At 45.4% G+C, this 19,437-nt stretch overlaps 1 protein-coding gene across 8 annotated transcripts in view; it reads right to left on the bottom strand.

Annotated features, from left to right (window-relative positions):
- The window catches only part of ERC1 (ELKS/RAB6-interacting/CAST family member 1), a 391,788-nt gene that overhangs the window by 21,891 nt on the left and 350,460 nt on the right, over positions 1–19,437 (bottom strand). For all 8 annotated transcript variants that reach the window (XM_032647173.1, XM_032647178.1, XM_032647174.1 and 5 more), the window contains exon 18: positions 11,297–11,485. In XM_032647173.1, the coding sequence (XP_032503064.1) occupies positions 11,297–11,485 (189 nt within the window). The remainder of the gene's footprint in view (positions 1–11,296; positions 11,486–19,437) is intronic.

Below are 19,437 nucleotides of genomic sequence, written 5' to 3'. Positions count from 1 at the left end.
GGCCCAACACCTTTTCCTGTTTTGAAGGTCACACAGGATTCCCCTAAGAATTCTGCTGTACATACACACGGCCAGCGTGACAATGGAGCTTGGCACTGTGCAGGGGCACTGGGGCAGAGATGTGCCTGGGACCATGCTGGACGCTGCCCACTAGACGTTTAAGTGACTTCTGTTTCTAGACTGTCCCACCAAATCTTTGGTAAAGAATTAAATAGTGGTTTGAGGAAAGCTAAGGACAATTTATTTCAAAGCTCTGACTAGATGGGAAAACTGCCGTCTCCAAGGCTTCTCTGCTCCACGGGCTTCGGGGTGGCAGCGCCTGCCCCGGGCCAGTTTCTGGACGTTCGCAGGGGTAAATTTCCCTGCATTATCTCTGTGAGTCAGTGTGCTGGACTGGAGTTGTCAAGACTCATGAAAACTCCAAGATGGTGACTAGCTGCTCCTGTGGCAGCTCCGGGGAATCACAAGCGCTGACCTCCTCCTTCCGCGGGAATACTCTCAACACAAAGGAAAAACACAGGGCAGCTAAAAGATACTAAGAGCTCTGTAAATACAGAGCTTCATAATTTAAAAATGTTCCATATTCCCATTTCAGAGCTCTAAAGGGCCCAGTGCAAGCTCAAGCTAATGGAAACAAAGACAAAGGTTCCTGCCCTCTTTGCTGCCAAGCTGAGGGCACAGGAGACCTGAATTCAGACTAGATGTTTCACGTTCTTTTTTTTTTTTGCGGTACACGGGCCTCTTACTGTTGTGGCCTCTCCCGTTGCGGAGCACAGGCTCCAGACGCGCAGGCTCAGCGGCCATGGCTCACGGGCCCAGCCGCCCCGCGGCATGTGGGATCTTCCCGGACCGGGGCACGAACCCGTGTCCCCTGCATCGGCAGGCGGACTCTCAACCACTGCGACACCGGGGAAGCCCTCACGTGCATTTTTATTTAGCCCCGGCCCGCTGGGGGCAGAGGCCCTGGCGACGAGGATCGGGATGGGGAGGGAGAGACTGTGGACAAGAGAGAAACAGCAGAATCCCCTTCTCTGAGATAAGTGAAGGGAGGAGATGGTCTGGAGGGATCTTTCGTATCAAAACAGTTCTGGTCTAGCTGAGTCTCTTAATGCAGTATTGTCTCTCCACAAACAAGGTGACACAGCGCCTTCAGCACCAGGCCTTTAAGTTAGCCCCTGTTTAGGTGTGTCCTTTCCTGTGTCCACCATTCAGCTGCCCTCAGGTCGGGAGCGATTTGCAAAGAAGGATTAGTGTCTGTGTCATTTCTACTGTGTGAGCGAGGTCCTCACCTCCTCTACATTCAAATCCTCTCTTCCTCTTCCTCCCTGCAACCCTGTTTTAGGGGATTTTACCAGAAGTCAGGCAGCAGGCTCAGGGTCTCAGGGCCCAAGCCAGCAGCTGGCCAGGCCCTGTTCTCTCTTGTGGGGTCTCCCAGCGCTTCTAACTCTTTTTTTTTTTTTTTTTTTTCCTTTTTAGAACAATCTCTTCTCTGCCAGATTTTCAACGTCCAGCTGGCAAGATCCTCTGCTCTTTGCATGAAAAGGTTAATGGAAGCTGTCAGGAGGGGAGAGTGCCAGACCGTGAGAGCAGAGGGGAGAGGAAGAGTGAGGCTGCCCCACAGGGTTTTCTCATAAACGTGAGACAGACAGACAGACAGACACACACACACACACACACACACACACACACACACACACTCCGTCCCCAAGCCCAGTCAGGCACAGACCCCGCCTGTCCTCAGGGCCTGGAGCTCTTGCTGCCGGATCGCTGGTCGCCTCGCTCAGCCTCTCATGCTCCGCCACCCTCAGTCTTTTTGGACAAGAGTTCAACGTCGGAGCCGAGGAAACAGTGCAAACAGCGCAAAGAGAAGAAAACCAGATCAGAAACATGCAGGCTGGGAACCAAGACAGAATTTGCTGCCCACAAAGAACCCATTCTTCTCTTTTCTCTCTCTCTTGTTTTCTCTCCCCGTTGCCCCCAAAAGCTCCCATGTCCACGTGGCCCGCTTGGGGGCTACAACGATCTGTGCAGATGCATTCACGAGAGAAGAGTGTCACGTCATGACTGATGACCCACGAGCTCCCGGAGTGAGGGTCCAGTGCCACCCCGGCGTCAACCATCCCAGACTCACCGCCCTGAAGAGGGGACAAGCCAAGCAGCCACTGATCAAAATCGAGAAAACAAAGGGAAGACGGGCTCCGAGGAGACGACGAGGTCCGAGCCAAGTTGTGCAACGATACTTCCCTGAAGGTCAAAACTGGACTGGGTGCTGGGAAAGGGGCTGGAGTCCACAGCCGTGACCCGCGGAGCGAGCTGGCCAGTGAGGGCTCGTTCCAGCGTAGTCGGCCGTCAGGGGGCTGGCATTCGTGGTGGAAAAAGGACGTGTGCTCCAGGGAGAGATTCCACTTTCAGCTTTTCAGCAGAATCTGCCTATCAGTCGAACTGCTTCAAAAAGTTCGAGGGCTTCCCTGGTGGCGCAGTGGTTGAGAGTCCGCCTGCCGATGCAGGGGACACAGGTTCGTGCCCCGGTCCGGGAAGATCCCACATGCCGCGGAGCGGCTGGGCCCGTGAGCCATGGCCGCTGAGCCTGTGCGTCCGGAGCCTGTGCTCCGCAATGGGAGAGGCCACAGCAGCGAGAGGCCCGCATACCGCAAAAAAACAAAAAAAAAACAAAAAACAAAAAAGTTCGAGAGGAGACTGGAAATGGGGTGTGACTTTTCTGTTTTTGTTTTGAATTAAACTATCATTGACATACAGCAAGATGCACAGATCTCTGTACATCAGAGTGTACAACTTGATGAATTCTGATCAATATATACAGCCACATGACCGTCTCACCAACCGAAACACAGAACATTTCCATCGTCCCAGAGAGATTCCTGGGACCCCTTTCAGTCGATTCCCGCAGGCGTCCAGTGCTCTAGTTTCCATCACCACAGATGAGTTCTTCCTGCTCTGGAAATGCCTTACAAAGGGAATCAGACATTAATCAGATATTCTATTGCATCTGGCTTCTTTTGCTTCACAGTGTTTTTGAGATTCATTCATAAAGCTGCTTGTATTAGCAGTTCGTTCCTTTTTGTTGCTGAGCAGTACGCCATTATATATGATAATTTAAGAAAACCTCTTCTGTTAATGAACATTTGGGTTGTTTCCAGTTTGGTGCTTTCGCGAATAAAGCTGCTCTGAACAATTTTGTACACATCTTTTTGTGGACGTGTTTTCATTTTTCTTGAGTAAATGAGGAAGAGTGGGATTGTTGGGTTACAGGACAGGTGTGTATCTAATTTAACAAGAAAACGCCTAACAGCTTTTCAAAGCCTTGGACCATCCTCACCACTGCACGTAGAGCTCCAGCTGCTCCACACCCTCGTGGACATTTGGTGAACGTGTAAAATTCACATTTGGTGAATTTTAGCCATTTTCTTGGAATTGCCCTGCTATCTCACTGTGGCTTTCGTTTATGTGAGCACTGTTTTCGTGTGCTTGGTTTGTGTATTTTCTCTTGTGAACTGTCTGGTTCAAGTCTTCTGCCCATTTTAAAATTATGTTGTTTTGTCTTTTTGTTTCTGATTTTAAAAATATCCTCTCAATAGAAGTCCTTTGTTCAATATATACATTGTGAATACTTCCTCCCAGCCTTCTGATGAACTCAAGTTTTGAAAAAGTACAATTTTTCATTTTTTCCTCTCACGTTTAACGTCTCTGTGCTTGCTGAATTGGGGGAACTTTCAGCAACATATGTGCCATTTGGCTAACACCTAGAATTAAGACATAACGTTCATTTATCCCACTACAGGTGACGTTACCTTCAGTCATTTGGGTTTAGATGGTGTCTGCCAAGTTTTTCCAACATAAATCAACTAAAAGGATTTTGTGCTAATTGACTGAAATAACTTTTTGTGTGCGTGTGTGAAGAGACACTTTTAGACTACGCAAATATCCTGTTCCTAAACCAACTTTCACCCACTGGTTTTCATGTTCATTGATGATTCCAGTTCAAATCAGTTATTACTGTGATGGTTGCCAAGTGGTGATTCTCTAACTCCGCCACTCTTTCTCCATGTATTAGCTGGCATTCTACTACAGGGCATGGCCCCTGCCCCACCATGTATTTGCTTACTGATTTCTCTACACTAGTACAGACTCATAGATTCCTGTTCTACTCAGTGGGCTGTAATTTGTTACTATTATTAATTCTGCTGCTCAAATTCCTGAAGATTTTGCTATTGGGAGCCCCCCATGTCCTTCGTCTTCTTCTTTTTTAAAAAAAATTTATTTATTTATTTGGCTGTGTTGGGTCTTTGTTGCTGTGTGCGGGCTTTCTCTAATTGCGGTGAGTGGGAGCTAATCTTCGTTGCGGTGCGGGGGCTTCTCATTGCAGTGGCTTCTCTTGTTGTGGAGCACGGGCTCTAGGCACGTGGGTTTCAGTAGTTGTGGGCTCAGTAGTTGTGGTGCACAGGCTTAGTTGCTCTGTGGCATGTGGGATCTTCCTGGACCAGGGCTCGAACCCATGTCCCCTGCATTGGCAGGCGGATTCTTAACCACTGCGCCACCAGGAAAGTCCCCCCTCCGTGTCCTTCTGACACACTCCCCCCACTCCTGGAACACTCCATTACTTTCCGGTATAAGACGCTCTGGATTTATGTTGTACTTTGCCACACACAGTCCTAGGCTGAGCCATGTCTCCAAGGAGCCCTGGTTCCTTTTGGTGAAAAAAGGCATCTATAAACCAAGAGCTGGGAGCTAGGTGAGCTCCTTGTTACTGGTGTATCACTGCTTCTAGGTGCTTCAGCAGATAAAACTAGGAAATACACACATGTATCCATGTAGATGAGCACACAAATGTACACACAGAGAAAGCTAAATCTATTGTCTGTCAAAAACCCTGAGTCCACACGGACACCTCCAACAGCAGCTGAACGCCACCGGACTTGCCTTCACCCTTCTGTATTTGTTACTTCCTCCTCCTGGAGTAACAAGCCTGCTCCCATGAGCTTCAATATACTTACTCATTTGTTCAGTCTTCTTGTATGTAGCCAGTCTCCCAACCATCTGCGCCATCGTCTTGGTCCTTGCCTCCAAATGCCACCATGCCAGCTGAATCCTCAGCCCTGGCCCTGCCAAAAATGCTGGCCACGTGGGCCGAATCCTTGATCCCAGCCTGCCAAACACACCAGAATCTTTGGTCCCACCAACTATATAGGCCAGTGTCAGGGCCAGATTTATGGAAACACTAACAAGGTTTCCTGCCCAGGAGCTGGCAAGAGGGCCTGGCAAAGAAAAGAAGACACGTTCTGTAGAAGGTGTGTGGTGTGGGAAACGTGGACCTGGAATTTCAATGATGAGCTGTGATTCTGGAAGATAACGGACAGTGGTCAAATATGGGGCTGTCCTAGAATCAACAGAGAAGATGTTTAAATCTAAAACTGAACCTAATGAAACCTTTTTCTTCATTCTAGCCACCTGGTACCACTACAGCATTCTACTTTGACACGACCTCAATCTACTTTTTCAAAGAAAGTTTCTCTAGGGCTCCAGAGCCGTACTTAAAATGGTACGAGACTTACATTTATCTGAAAAATTTCAGCAACATCTTTTCTTCCAATAGCAAGTGACTAGAAGGCTCAGGTTCAGTAAATACTAATGAACAGAGAGATAGCCTGGGTACTATGATGTCATTTATTCCAAATTTATATCACACTGAACAATACTGCACATTGTTCGTGTAAACAAATACGTATATTAAAAAGGTAAAAACGTGGACTGTAAAAATGCAGACCAGTTTAGGACACTGGTTGCCACTGCAGATGAAAAAAGAAAAATGCAACTGGGCACAAAGAAGACTTTAACTATACTTAACATTAACAGGTAAGAGCAGCCTGCACTGGGAGAGGACAAGAGTGTGAAGGGGGAGCCCTGTGGTGTAGGCATGAAGGAGCTACTGAAATCCAGGAAAAATCAGCACTCAAGACTTTGCACTAAATGTACAATTCACCACTGGAAAACTTAAAGCCTGTGGCGCGATGAAAGTAACTCAAACCCAGCTCAATGACTGACTTGACTCAGTTCCCAAATGCTAATGGTCTGACAGAAGAAGAGGAATTGCCTATTTCTAGACACAAATGTTATTAATCTCAGTTTCTACTCTTCTTTTACATATAATATTTACCACTTAATAAAAAATGAGACACCAAAACAGCAAATGAACTTAAAGACATATTGATAGAAATTATCCAAACAGATAATAGGAATCTCCAAACATAACATGAAAAAGATCCCCCAAATAAACAAACAAAGGCCCCCAGACATCGAAGAGATGTGGAACAATATCAGATGGTCTAACAAATACATAATTGTAGATATAGAAAGGGAAGAGAGAGAGGGACGAAAGACATATCTGAAGAGATAAGGGCCAAGAATCTTCCAAAATTAATGAAAGACAACACAACATAAGCCCAAGGGACACAGAGATCTCAAAAAGGATTTTAGCACAGACAGGAAATATAACGTAAAATACAAATAGGCACATTGTTTTCAAATGGTTGAAAACAAAAGTTAAAAAAAAATCTTGAAAGCAGTCAGAGAAAAAAGAAACATGAGAGGGTGGGGGTGGAGCACACATAAACACAGCAGACTTTTCAATAGAAACTATGGAAGCCAGAAGAAAATGAAACAGCATCTTTAAAATATTTAAAAAAACAGGAAGTCAACCTAGAATTCTATACCCACAGAAGAATATCTTTCAAAAACAAGGTATTAGCTTGCATGGGATGCCATAAGAAAATACCACAGACTGGGTGGCTTAACAACAGAAATTTATTTCTCACAGTTCTAGAGGCTAGATGTCCAAGAGCAAGGTGTTGGCAGGGCTGGTATTTTTTAAAGGCCTCTCCTTATCTTACAGATGGTTGTGTTCTTGCTGTGTCCTCACGTTTCTTTTTTTCTCTGTGAGCACACAGCCCTGGTGTCTCTGTATGTCCCAATCTCCTCTTTTTACAGGGACACCAGTCAGATTGGATTAAGGCCCACCTATCAGCCTCTTCGTAACTTAATTACCTTTAAAGGCTCTATCTCCAAATGTAGTCACATTCTTGGAGTCAGGGATTCAATAATATACACTTTGCAGGGGACACAATTCAGCCCATAACACCCTGCCTTCTCTACCCCCCCAAACTCATGTTCTTCCCACACACAAAACACATTCACCCCCATCCCAACAGCCCAAGAGTCTTAACCCACTGCAGCATCAACTCTAAATCCCAAATCTCACGTAAATATCATCTAAATCAAGTGTGGGTGAGACTTAAAAAACATGATTCACCCCGAGGCAAGATTTCAATGTGGACCGGCTGAACCCAGACAAGTTATCTGCTCTAAAATACAGTGGTGGGACAGGCATAGACTAGACATTCCCATTCCAAAAGGGAGACCATGGAAAGAAGAGAAAGGGGTCATGGGTCCCAAACAAGTCCAAAACCTAGCAGGTCAAATTCCATTAGATTAAAAAAAAATTATTTATTTATTTGGCTGTGTTGGGTCTTCACTGCGGCAGGCGGGATCTTTTGCTGCAGCGCTCGTTGTGGCTCGCGGGCTTCTCTCTAGTTGTGGCGTGTGGGCTCCAGAGAGCATGGGCTCTGCAGTTTGCGGCACGCGGGCTCTCTCGTTGAGGTGCGTGAGCTCAGTAGTTGCGGCGCGCGGGCTTAGTTGCCCTGCAGCATGTGGGATCTTAGGTCCCCAACCAGGGATCAAACCCACGTCCCCTGCATTGGAAGGCATATTCTTTACCACTGGACCACCAGGGAAGTCCCTCATCAGATTTTAAGGCTTGAGAATAAGGCTCTTTGGCTGGATGCTGTCCTCCAGGCCCACTGGGGTGGCAGCTCCAGCCCTCTGGCCCTGGGTGGCAGCCTGGCCTATTGAAATCAAGGAGGAAGAGACAGCCTTGCCCCCTAGGCCTGTGTCCTCTAGGCTGGTGAATATATGTTGTCAACAAGAAACTCACTGTAGCTATAAAGACATCGACAGCTTAAAGGCAAACATATGAAAAAAGGTTTATCGTGCACTCACAATTGTAAAGAAAGCTGAAATGGTTACGTTAATGTTAGACAAAGCAGACTTCAGAGCATGGAGTATTACCAGCTTTGAAAAGAGATAGCACATCATGATAAAAGAGTCAAGTCATCAAGAAGATATAACAATCCTTAATGTGTATGCACTCTATAACAGAGCTTCAAGATACATAAAGCAAAAGCCGATAAGGTAAGAAAAATAAACAAACCCATAAATTTAGTTGGTAAGATAGCCAGCCTCTAAGAGGGCAAAGGAAACAAAACAATTCCGGGAAATCTTCAGATGTAAAGTAATATTTCTGTAGGCCAGGCAGCTGCAGATAATAGGGTCATAACTCAGGACGGAGTCTGAGTTGTTCTCCTGACATCAACGTCAGATTATCCAAAGCTACTGGATGGCACTGAGGAAGCTGTCTTGGGTCACCAAATAAACCATCAGCAAGGTATATACTAACAAGCACTCTTCACACGTACAGTACTGTGGCAGGCACTTTAGAAATACAAGACATGGCTCTGGCAGTGAAGAAACTCATCTAGTTAGGGAGTAAGAATCATAACTATGAAATACAAAGTAATAAACTACGCAGAACTCACTAGAATTCACTCACTCATCTGAGTTAGTAAGCAAGTACCAAGTACCTGACGTGGTGCGAGTTTTAAGATGAAAATGATATGGTTCATGTCCTCAGCTGACAGAAAGCCTAGACTAACGGGAAGACAGATATGAAAACTAGTAAGTACGAGTGTCACAGGTCACACAGAAGCCCTAAGGAGGGAGCGGCACATTGGGCCTGGGGTTTCAGGAAAGAACTCAAAAAAGAAATGATGTCTGAGCTGAGTTTTAAAAAACTCAGATTCCTATTTAGATATTCCCCAGGGAGACAAGGCAGGAAAGGGCAGAGCAGGCAGAGGGACACAAATGTGAAAACTGTAAGTCAATTAACAGTTTAAAAGACTGTCAGTTGTTGTATGCTTCAGGGATAGGGTGAGAAGAGATGTGCATTTAAGAATCAGGCCAAATGAAAGGAGGCCTTGTGTGCTTTGATAGGAAGTACGGACTGTACCCTGCCTGCCTTTCTCCTTCCCTTTCTCTCATTCCTTAAACAGACCTTTACTGAGCAGATACTATGTGCTAGGCATTATTCTTCGTACAGACAACAGTGCTGAAAAAGACAGACAAGGCTCTTGTCCTGTCCTCACGGGGGTGTGTGACCGAGGGGAGCATGGTGGCAGTGAAACGCATGGGACATACAGAGGTGAGTAACACAAATGTCAAGTGCAGAAGGCTCTATCTCCCTGAAGAAAACACACACGCAAAATAAACCAACGTGCATATTTAGCGGTGATCTCTATCTAATGTTTCTTGGGCTTCAAAAAGTAAAGTCAAACCTTGCTCACAATAGGCAAGTCATTTTGTATTATCACAGGTCATCTTTCTCGCCAGCCTGCACCACCCCCTTAAAATCTTACTTGGAGAGAGGCGGCAGAAAATGGGTCGGTTTCTCCACCAAACTCGAGCTGCTCTGGAGAGGCTGATGGAAGGTGTGGTTAGTTGCTGTGCCCCTTTACAGATGACCCCAGTCACCTGCTCCCCAGGTTTTCCAGGGCTGCTGCTGAAGACACAGTTTCACACGCCTCATGCAACAACTTCAGTAACTGAAGCAGGTTCTCAGCCAAGGGGAAACGTGACAATATTAACATGATTCATGCATGTGAGCAAAGCTGTTTGGATGATAACATGTGGGATGGTATGCCTTCTATTGAATTCCTGGTTTTTCACTCAAAACTTTCTGGAAAACTCTTAGCTTGAGATTTTCTACCTTGGCCTCACCCTGAAGGTATTTTTTTTTCCCCTTAGAAAGACTGATTACTTCCATTCAGGCATATTTGGAAAACAGGACTGAGCCAAAATACTTTTTTTCATTTCAAAGACAAGTTGTTTCACAAAGAAATAATTTAATGCCAGTTAAACTTTGATACATCACTGTTCGCGCTTTAAGATGCCCTGTCTCTCTGCAAAATTTTGAAGTGGAGTTCCTAAAATTAACTGGCTGTGTGCTCTGTTTCCAGCGGGCTTCCAGTGGCATGTTAACTTCACGGTTATTAATATCAAAAGGAGCTACTAGAAATTCGATTTAATTCTGTCCTTTAAATTTCTCCCTCTTTTGAGAAGAAAGAAATTAAAATTTCCATGGCAACATGCTAAATTTGAGAGGTCGGCCTTACCTTTTCCATCACACAAATCAGGTGGGTGACCGACAGGCCGTTAAATGGGTCTGTTTTTAGGCAATGTCCACACCCGGGAGTCAGTCCCGCCCTGACCCCAGCGTGCAGTTCTCGACCTGCGGCCGTCACTGCTCCCTGCAACCTCACACCACAGGATGTGCCCTGTTCGACACAGCCTCCGCTCACGCGTTGTGGGTGAACAAACAGGAGGCATTCAGCTGGAAGACGGTGCACAGCTTCGACTCGCTGGTGCAGAGCTCTAGCAGACTGATGGCACGATCACAGCTACAAGGGGCTGGGACACCATCAGCCCCACTCTGTGGCCGGGAACAAAAGCAGCTTAGGATTACTGTTCTAAAGCGGCTCGATTTCTTCTTTTCTATTTCTCAGTGTTTATTCAATTTTTCTTTCTTTTACTTTCCATGTCTGCCCTCACCCCGTTTTCTCCTTGTTTCTTTTACTCATGGTTTTTGTCTCCTTTTAGCCTTCTCATTTTCTCTACTGAACTAAAAAAATCACGACATGGAAAAAAGAGAACCAATGGATTTCACAGGCAACAGTAAACAGAAAGCGGAGCAGAGGAGGGTAACCTAAACTAATTCATCTAATGGTCCTTTTATTGAAAAACTTAGTAGGTTGTGACCCGCAGTTCCCTAGAGACAGCTGACTTGTCAAGGATCCTCATCCAAATATCCCCAACTCAGACTTCCTTTCCGTGGTCACAGTCACGAGTGGCCATCAGTTCCGTGAAATAACAGATTCGCCTTAACCCTCTCCCTTCCGAACCAGCCCTTTCTGATTCTTTGGCAAGTTACACTGAGGGAAGAATAAAGTGGGGCTTACTTCAAATGGTAGCTCCTAATATCTACTGAAGAACCAACCACTGTTAAGAATCTTGACTCTGAACCCCGAATTCTCCAAAGCAGCTTCTATTGCGTCAACCTAAAGAGCAGCTGAATTTTGTGAGGGTGTCGCCAGAGCTCAGGTGAGAGGCTTACCTGTTCCTGGGTCATCTTCTGCAGCTCATTCTCCCATGCTGCCTGGTCATCGTCCAAGTTATAGGAAGCTGGTGGAGTGAGTCCTTGAAGAATCAGGGGGTCTCGGTCATGGCAGAGGGCTGTCAGGTGTCCAATGTACAACTTTAGTTTGCTTCTGTTTTGGTCAAGTTCTAAGAGGGGCTGGATGATCTGAGGTGAAAAAAAAATGAGGAAAGTCAAGGTCAATCTGAAACAAGAAGTTCCAGTCTCTTTATGCCTCCCAAGGCAAAGAAACGGAGCAAGACTAGAGCTCTTGTGATCACTACCGCAGTCTTCGGGTCTGTAGAGAGAAGCAGGTCCATACACCTGCATGTGTGCACGGTCACACCCACCCACTGTTCTGGGGGCCGCGTGGGGACCGCTGGCATGGACATCAGCGCGAGATGCAGTTCTGACTTTGGGCTGGAGATCAAGCACAGGGTGAGCTTGTTTTTGCAGAGGTGGCATTCCTGATACAGAAAGACTCCAGTTACTTCACAATTGCTCATCCCATCTATTTACAAGGAGGTTACAAAAGACTGCTAGTGGTTCACTTTGTTATGAAGCAGAAACTAACACACCATTGTAAAGCAATTATACTCCAAAACAGATGTTAAAAAAAAAACGCCAAAACTCCTAGTGAAACGTGCTCATCTGAAAGCCACATGCTACGTGTGTTCCTTCACCTCCTGCCATGGAAGGAAGGTTCTGCCTCTGGAGAAAGTGCGTGTTTTTCTCAGCCACGAGATGTGGTGAGTGAACTCATGACTAGATCTGCCTCCTGGCTGGAGCTCCCTCGTTCACTGGGCCGAGGCCATCGATCCTCCTTTTAATGGGTGACAGATAAATCCTTACACAACGCCAGACCCCTGAGCCTGAGCCCGGGCCCAGCGCGACGCTGGGTCTCTTCTCTTGAGTAGCAGTCCTGCGCTAACTCTGTTTTGCGTCCCCTTTACCCTGGATGAATAACTATCACCTCGGCTCCCTCTGAAAGCACATCAAAGGACAGATGACTTCATCGGGCAGCTCTCGGGCCCGATGACACTCGGTACTGGCAAGCCTGAGGGGCTGAGGCAGAGCTGGGCCGGCTCTCCAACGCTGCAACGCTGGCACAGCGTCTGCCTGACACACAGCAGCTGGGGGAGCCGCCAACCCACCAGATGCTGGCAGGTCCCAGACGTTCCCAGGGCTCACAGGCAGGGTCTGCACCTGCTGTGTGTCGCCGGGCCGTCACTTTACACCCGCAGGACACCTCTGACCCACCTAATGGACAAGGAGCTCACTCATCTTCAAGTCAACAGAAACAAGGCCTGGTATTACTTTCAACAGTGACACTGATTTCTTCCTGGCCTCAGAGGGCTCCCCTGCTGCTTTCCTTTTAAGCGTTTCTAAAGTAAAGTTTTATGTTTTTTATTGTGAAATCAATGCATATTTTACTCTGAAAAGTATGGGAGAAAATAGAAAAGAAATCATAAATAGCCCATAGGTATTCCATCGAGAATACCACCTGCAACATTTCGCTGATTTCCTTCCAAGTCTTTTTATAAACTTTACATAAATCAGCTTTTAACAGCGCCATCCTTCACGGCTTGCTTAACACCCTGTTTATCCACTTAGTGTTATACTGTGAGTGCTATTCACATTACGTCTTCCTGGAAAACATGATTTTTAATGGTTGCTTTATAAATATATCACATTTCCTCTGTTTCTAATACTATTTCCATAAAATAGTTAAGAGAGGGAACAGCCAGGGCTTAGTGTCTAAAACGATCTTTAACTTACTAGAGAGAGCGGAGTTCAGAGTTTAGGCCTACGTGGTATAATACAATATAGAAGCTGGAGCCTGTCTAGACAAACCAGAGAAAGTGAATACATTCAGCATTATAATTGCTTTTAACACACACACACACGCGCGCACACACACACACTTCTCTGAGGATAAAGGTTACACATTCAGGGGCTGGGGTGGAAGGCTCTGGGCTCTGTAAGGGACCCCTAATCAGCAGGCTCGTGGTACGAGTCCTGTGTTACCCGTGGTATCAACACTGCCAACCACAGAAGAACGAGACTGTTTTACAGAGGATTTGGAGACTGGGGAAGTTGGATAGCTTTCTACAAACAACACTAATCTCTCAAGAAAGACTTGTATTTTATTCCTGGCCACAAATGCACATTCACAGTGCAGAAGATTTAGAAAGAGTTCCAAAGCAGAATCTTTAAAGGCAAGTTCAAGGCAACTCCTTTAAATGCATGTTCACCTTGCACATCAATATCCCAACTGTCTAGCCCCGGCTCTCCTACCACACCCCTCATGCCTCCGCGCACTGCAGCCCTATTTCATTTCCCGTGTGTTTTAGCTTGGCCTCCTCTAGCTTCTTTCATGGACACATTGATTTAAAAAAATCACTTTGGGGATTTTCATTGGATTTGTGCAACTTACTCCCATTCTTTGTGTGTGTGTCTGTGTATGGTTGCCATCACATCTGGGCTGCAAGGCTGAAAGAGCTGGTATCTTAGGTAATTACTGTTTTGAGTTGGAAAACTGACATAAAAAAGCACGAGCTCTGAGGAAGAAGACAATGTGATAAATGGTGGTAGTGGAGAGGTCAAATTTTTCACAGTAAAATGGAATCTGGAGAGATACTAGCTCACTGCTGTATGACTGGGAATGAAAAAGTGGACTTTTTAAGGTCCCTGTTCTTAATCAGAGATGAATCTCAAACTGATTTAAATGTATTTCATGCTGAGGTGCTGACAGATTACAAAATATGTAGTGTTTTGCACTCTGAAATTTTTCAAAGTCCAATTGAAAAGTTAAAAAATGATGGAATCTGAAAAATTTTTCGAGGATAAAAATTCATTCCATGCAATGACCAAGATGCCCTTTCTTCTCATGTCAAAAGGAGTCGCTTTTTTAAAACAAAACAAAAAAACTATAGAGCTTACTCGGTGAAAGTGTATGAAACTGTCCAACCAGCACAGTTCTCAAATCTATCCACCAAGGAAAAAAAAAAAAAAGTCAACGTGGCCTCTCTGGGACACATTTAACCGTGTCAATCATGTGGGAAATGTCCTTATCTCTTCCTTCTCCCCATCTAACTTGGGCAGGCCACTCAGAAAAGAAACTGCATTTCCCACAAGGTAGAACTGCCACTGCCTAATCTCAGGAGGGAAGAGGGACAGTTGCCAAGTAGGAAGAGGATGCCTTACAGGATCCAGAGGTTATGTCTTTTGTCCACATACAACCTCAGTACGTTGGCAAGAAGTCCTACCCAAAGCTGTCAGTAATGCGGTCAGACCACATCAGTCCTACAGCTATGCAGAATTAGAATTACCTATCTTTTTCTTGGCACAAAGAAGTTAAAAAATGAACTTGTCAAGATAACCTCTGCTTTTATCAAATATAATGCCAAAATGTCAATATCCCCCCAATCCTACATTTACGGAGCTGTTAAGGAAAATAATTCAAATTATAAAGGGGAATGAGAGCTTTCTGGTTGACTTACTGAAAGCTTTGTTTCTTCTTGCAAGGATTTACTTATGTATCAGACCCTCAAATTGGCTTCAGAGGCCAGCATTTGATGACACATGGTGATGGAAGACAGTGACCTCCGGAAGGTGTTTATTTTAACCTCCCTTCCACTTGAGCAGGTTAGATGGCTAGAGGTCTTTTGGAAGACAGACCAGCTGCTCCGCTATTGTTCGATACAGATTGCAACTGAAAATTCTACAGCATCCCGTTTCTGCAACCCATTTATCTAAGACATGGGAACACATGTTCTTGGACCAGGATGGGACGTTCAGTGAAAGGCCCCTCCAGTCAATTCCACGGTCTGCCCCCTTCTCCCCACTCCACTGTTTCTGTACTAGATCTTTAATCTAAGTATAGGTGGGTTGGTTATGGCACATTCTGGGAGCTCATCCTGAGAGGAAAGGTATACCTTGAACTGAATATCACTTGGGACTTAAGGCATTTGCCCTTGCAGTACTAATGTTTTATTGTTTGGAAGATGCCACTGTTTTTCAAGCTAACATTTATCGATCGTTTACTGTGTTCCTGGCAAATTATTTTTATATTTACTATGGTTCCTCTGTCGCTACAAAATCCTCTTACTCTTCTGTCTATCTGCGGAAGTCCTCGGAGGCAGGTTCAGCTGTCCCTGGATTACTGCATAAATGCCAGTAGCAGTTCTGACTTCTCACTGGGTCATCATTACACCACTGTCCCCCAGTGTAGGTTCACCAGAGAAGTCCTGGAACAACTAACGCATTAACTTCCCAGAAACATTATTCTTTTAATGACATTCTTGTCCAGAGGCCCCAGCAGAGAGCTAAACTCTGAAAAGTAAAAAGGAAAGCAAGGGAATACAATTCAATGGTCTAGCCTCAAAGTCTTTTCTCTCAAGAACTCACTTTACCTTCTTGGTTGCGGTGTGCGTGAGGATGAGGAAGATGAAGGACGGTACTGGGTCTCCTCACAAAGTTTTGGACCTTTGTGCTGCTTTCTCACTTAAATGCAGCTACTTTGTGCAAGAATGTGGTTCTTTGAACAAAGACAGCAAACTGTCATGATACTTTTGCTACATTAACTAGATATACTGCGTATCAAATCACACATATTGACACTAAGAACATCATGTAATTCGCTTAACAAACATTCAGTGGATGCCTCTGTACCACGCCACAGCCAGCTTTTGCTGGCAGGAATACTAAGAACGAGATGTGGTCCTGTTCTGCGTTAAAAAAAAATCACGAAATAATGGAACTAATGTGTCGAGTGTATATAAGAAGTAAAATGCGTATATTCAGGATTTATCTTTAACTTTAGTTTTGAAGTTTACTTTAGGCAGACCCTTAAGTAGTTAACTCAACCCCTTTACCTTGAATTGAGGCTTAGTTTGACGTAGTCTTCCCATATAAGGTTATAAAATCCAACAGCTTCCTTATGCTTAGTGTCTCTGAGATCCAACCTTTTAGTTTAGCCTTCCCATTCGGAACACAAACAGAAGGATACTCAGTGGACCCCCTAAAGGTTTCTGGTGTTATGGTCCTTACTCATTTGTAACCCTAGCAAGCTGAAAACAAATATGCCTTCGAGAATACCCCTCTACCTTATACTCTTCTCCTGCAAGAGAGACACTGGATAAACATATGCCTCCCAGGTCACACCCTCATAACAACTGATACAAAGCCGGGCTACAGAAGGGTTCATGAGATACACCTGCGTGACCTTCATCAGAAAACAAACCTTACTGTTAACAATGGGAATCTGGGAAGTTTCAGCAGCTTTAGCCTGAGTTTGTGCTTAGTGAGAGGGCTACAGTCTCTGAAAAAAAAAAATCTCTTTTAGGGGGAAGTCAATTTCTAAAGTTTCATGAAAAGTTAAAAAGATAACCTAAAGCTAAAGGCAAGAAAGTTCAGAGCTCCAAATCCCGACCCCCACTTCATAACCATTTTTCACGTGTGTCTATCTGACTCCTCAAAGAAACTTTATAGAATGGGACTGTCTTACATTTATCTTCCAAAACAAAAAGTCACGACAAATACAAAACCCAGAATGACATTTCTTATGCTACAAATATTTACTAAGTACTTAGAATATTAGTTCTGTACTAAGCAGGGTCCCTTCCTCAGCATCTCTTACGGATGATCTACTATCACCACTTGTTTAGCTGATGGAATAACTAACCAGGCAATCCCTGAGGTTCAATTAACTTTCTCATTCCCCTCGTCTACATCCTGGGGACAAAGGTCTTCTCCTTGACCAAATGTGGGTCAGGCTCCCCTGACCTCTCTTCTCAACTGGGCCCTGACTTTTGGGCGTTCATGTTCATCTCTATATTGTCCAGTTCCCCCAGGAATTCTAAGTCGGTTTGTATCTGACGGGGTCCCTCATCGCCCACTATCCCCGGGGCGATGTCTGATCACTCTGCCTGCCTTAGGCAGGAATCCAGTTAGGTTGGTTTAGCCAGAATCTTCCCCTATCCCTGATGTTTCCTCCTTAGGAAGTGTCCATCCACTGACCCCCACCTGCTCCTTGGCTGTAAATTCTCACTTTTCCTTGCTGTATTCAGAACTGGGCACTGTGTCTCTCTCGCTGACTGCAAAACCCCACTGCAGTGGCCCCTAAACCCATTATGATGGTCCTGAATGAAGTCTGCCTCACTGTTCTTTAACAGGTGAGTAAGTACCACTAGGAGTTCACATCCAGGGCCACTAGTGAAACCGAGTCCCCCTAAAACTGACCTCCTCTGCCGACAGTTTGTGATTAACCTCTCTAGGGGAAACTTTATTCCGTTTCTCGTCCTGAACCTGTTCCCCTGAGAGTGAGGAGCACCAAAGGAAAGGGGGGACTGAAACCATGTGCAAGCCCCTGTGTCTATATCCTTCGAAGTAAAAGCCTTTTGCTTTAGTCTCTCAGCCCTCTCCTGAGTCTCAGGAGGCTGACTCCAGAGGGAATGACCAGGAAATGTGAAGACGTAGAAGCAAAGGAGAGCTCTGGGTCAGCAACCTGGTAACAATTCAGACTGCACACCAGCCACACAGCAGGGCCAGCAAACTCCCCGTTCCCTGGAAGATACGGATAAAGGCCTGACACACGTTCCTAAGCTGTTTTTAGAGGAAGCGGACCCCCACGGATGAAAACTACTGACCATCAGAGAATGCAGGCCCCAGGCCGGTTGAAACTGGAAGACTGGTGATGCTCGAAACTTTACCTTGTTGCCAACCAATCCGAGGACTGCGTACGAGCTGATCACACATCCTGCGACCCTCTCCCTCACACACACTGCCTTTAAAGCCCCTTCCCTGAAAGCCGTGGGGGGGTGTGGGTTTTCAGCATGAGCTGCCCGTTCTCCCTGCCTGGCCCTGCAATAAACGCTGCACTCTCCTTCACCACAGCCCGGTGTCAGTACATTGGCTTTGCTGCGTGTGGGTGAGCACATCCAAGTTTGGTGTGGTGACACTAGGTGACTGAGATCAATAAACATTCATCAGAAATCTTACCACATATAGAAATGCTGGGTTCTAAAAGTAAAAACTCTCTCCAAAGGTTTCAGATTTAAAGAGCTTTACAGTTTGTTAAAGTTAGATGTGTCTTTGAAAACGGCAAAAGGTCTGAAACATGAAAAAAACAGTGGGAATCATTTAAAAAATAAAATGTGATCATTTCCTCTTAGTTTTACAACTCAGAAATCTGTTGTCAATTTTCCTTTAAGCATGCATTACCACTCCAGCAAAACAAAACATCCCCTATTTCTTGACCCAGATATGGAGACAAATATTCTGTACTCAAAGTTGTAAGGAGATAAGAAACAGAGTTTAGAATAAAATGAATCTTGAAATCTGAACTACAGAGCTGCTAACTGCATTTTGCCTATTTACTCCTTATTCAGTTAAAACCTATCCTATTGTACTTGGTACAAGGAATCCTACTCGAATAGAGAGCAGAGTGTGTGGGCCCCGCCACTGAGGGAAGAAGCCTTCTGCTGTGGAGGAGGCCTCTTCATGGCCATGAGAGCAGCTTAAGGCTGGAGGTATTGCAAGGACTTGCTTCAGTATCTGGAAACTTGTAAAATCGAGGAAAATAAGGGCATTCACCAACAAGAAGGCAGACAAGTGAGTACAGACGAAGACAGTGCACATCAACGGGCAGTAAGCGGAGAAAACGCTGCATGAGGCACGGAAGCCATCACGCGCTGACTGGTGGAGGGGACAGGAGGGGACGCATAGTGCGTACCCTGGGCGGATGGGCAGACGAGGCACAGGGAGGTAACCAGTGGCGCGTGTCCCGCAGCTCTTCTTCTCTGCTCTTTCAATAGAGATGGGAAAGCACCTTCGATTTAGTTCTTGGCTTGAGGCTTGCCTTTCCACAATAAATCATTTACTGTATTTTAGTAAATAATGTAGTGGGCTACATATTTGTGTGTGTGTGTGTGTGTATTTTACAGAACTTCCCCACAGTAAAGTTCCAGGGCTATACACTAATGAATTACAAATTATGGGGAAGAAAGTCTGGGCATGGGAAAGAAAATAAGGCAAAAGAGGGAGAAGAGAGGTTCACACTCTTTGAACAGGCCAGGCAACTGAAGGCTGATGCTGAATCTCAAAGGAAAAACCAGGTA

This window comes from Phocoena sinus, chromosome 10 (assembly GCF_008692025.1).
Source record: "Phocoena sinus isolate mPhoSin1 chromosome 10, mPhoSin1.pri, whole genome shotgun sequence".
Taxonomy (NCBI): Eukaryota; Metazoa; Chordata; class Mammalia; order Artiodactyla; family Phocoenidae; genus Phocoena; species Phocoena sinus.
This window is presented reverse-complemented; position numbering and strand designations above follow the sequence as displayed.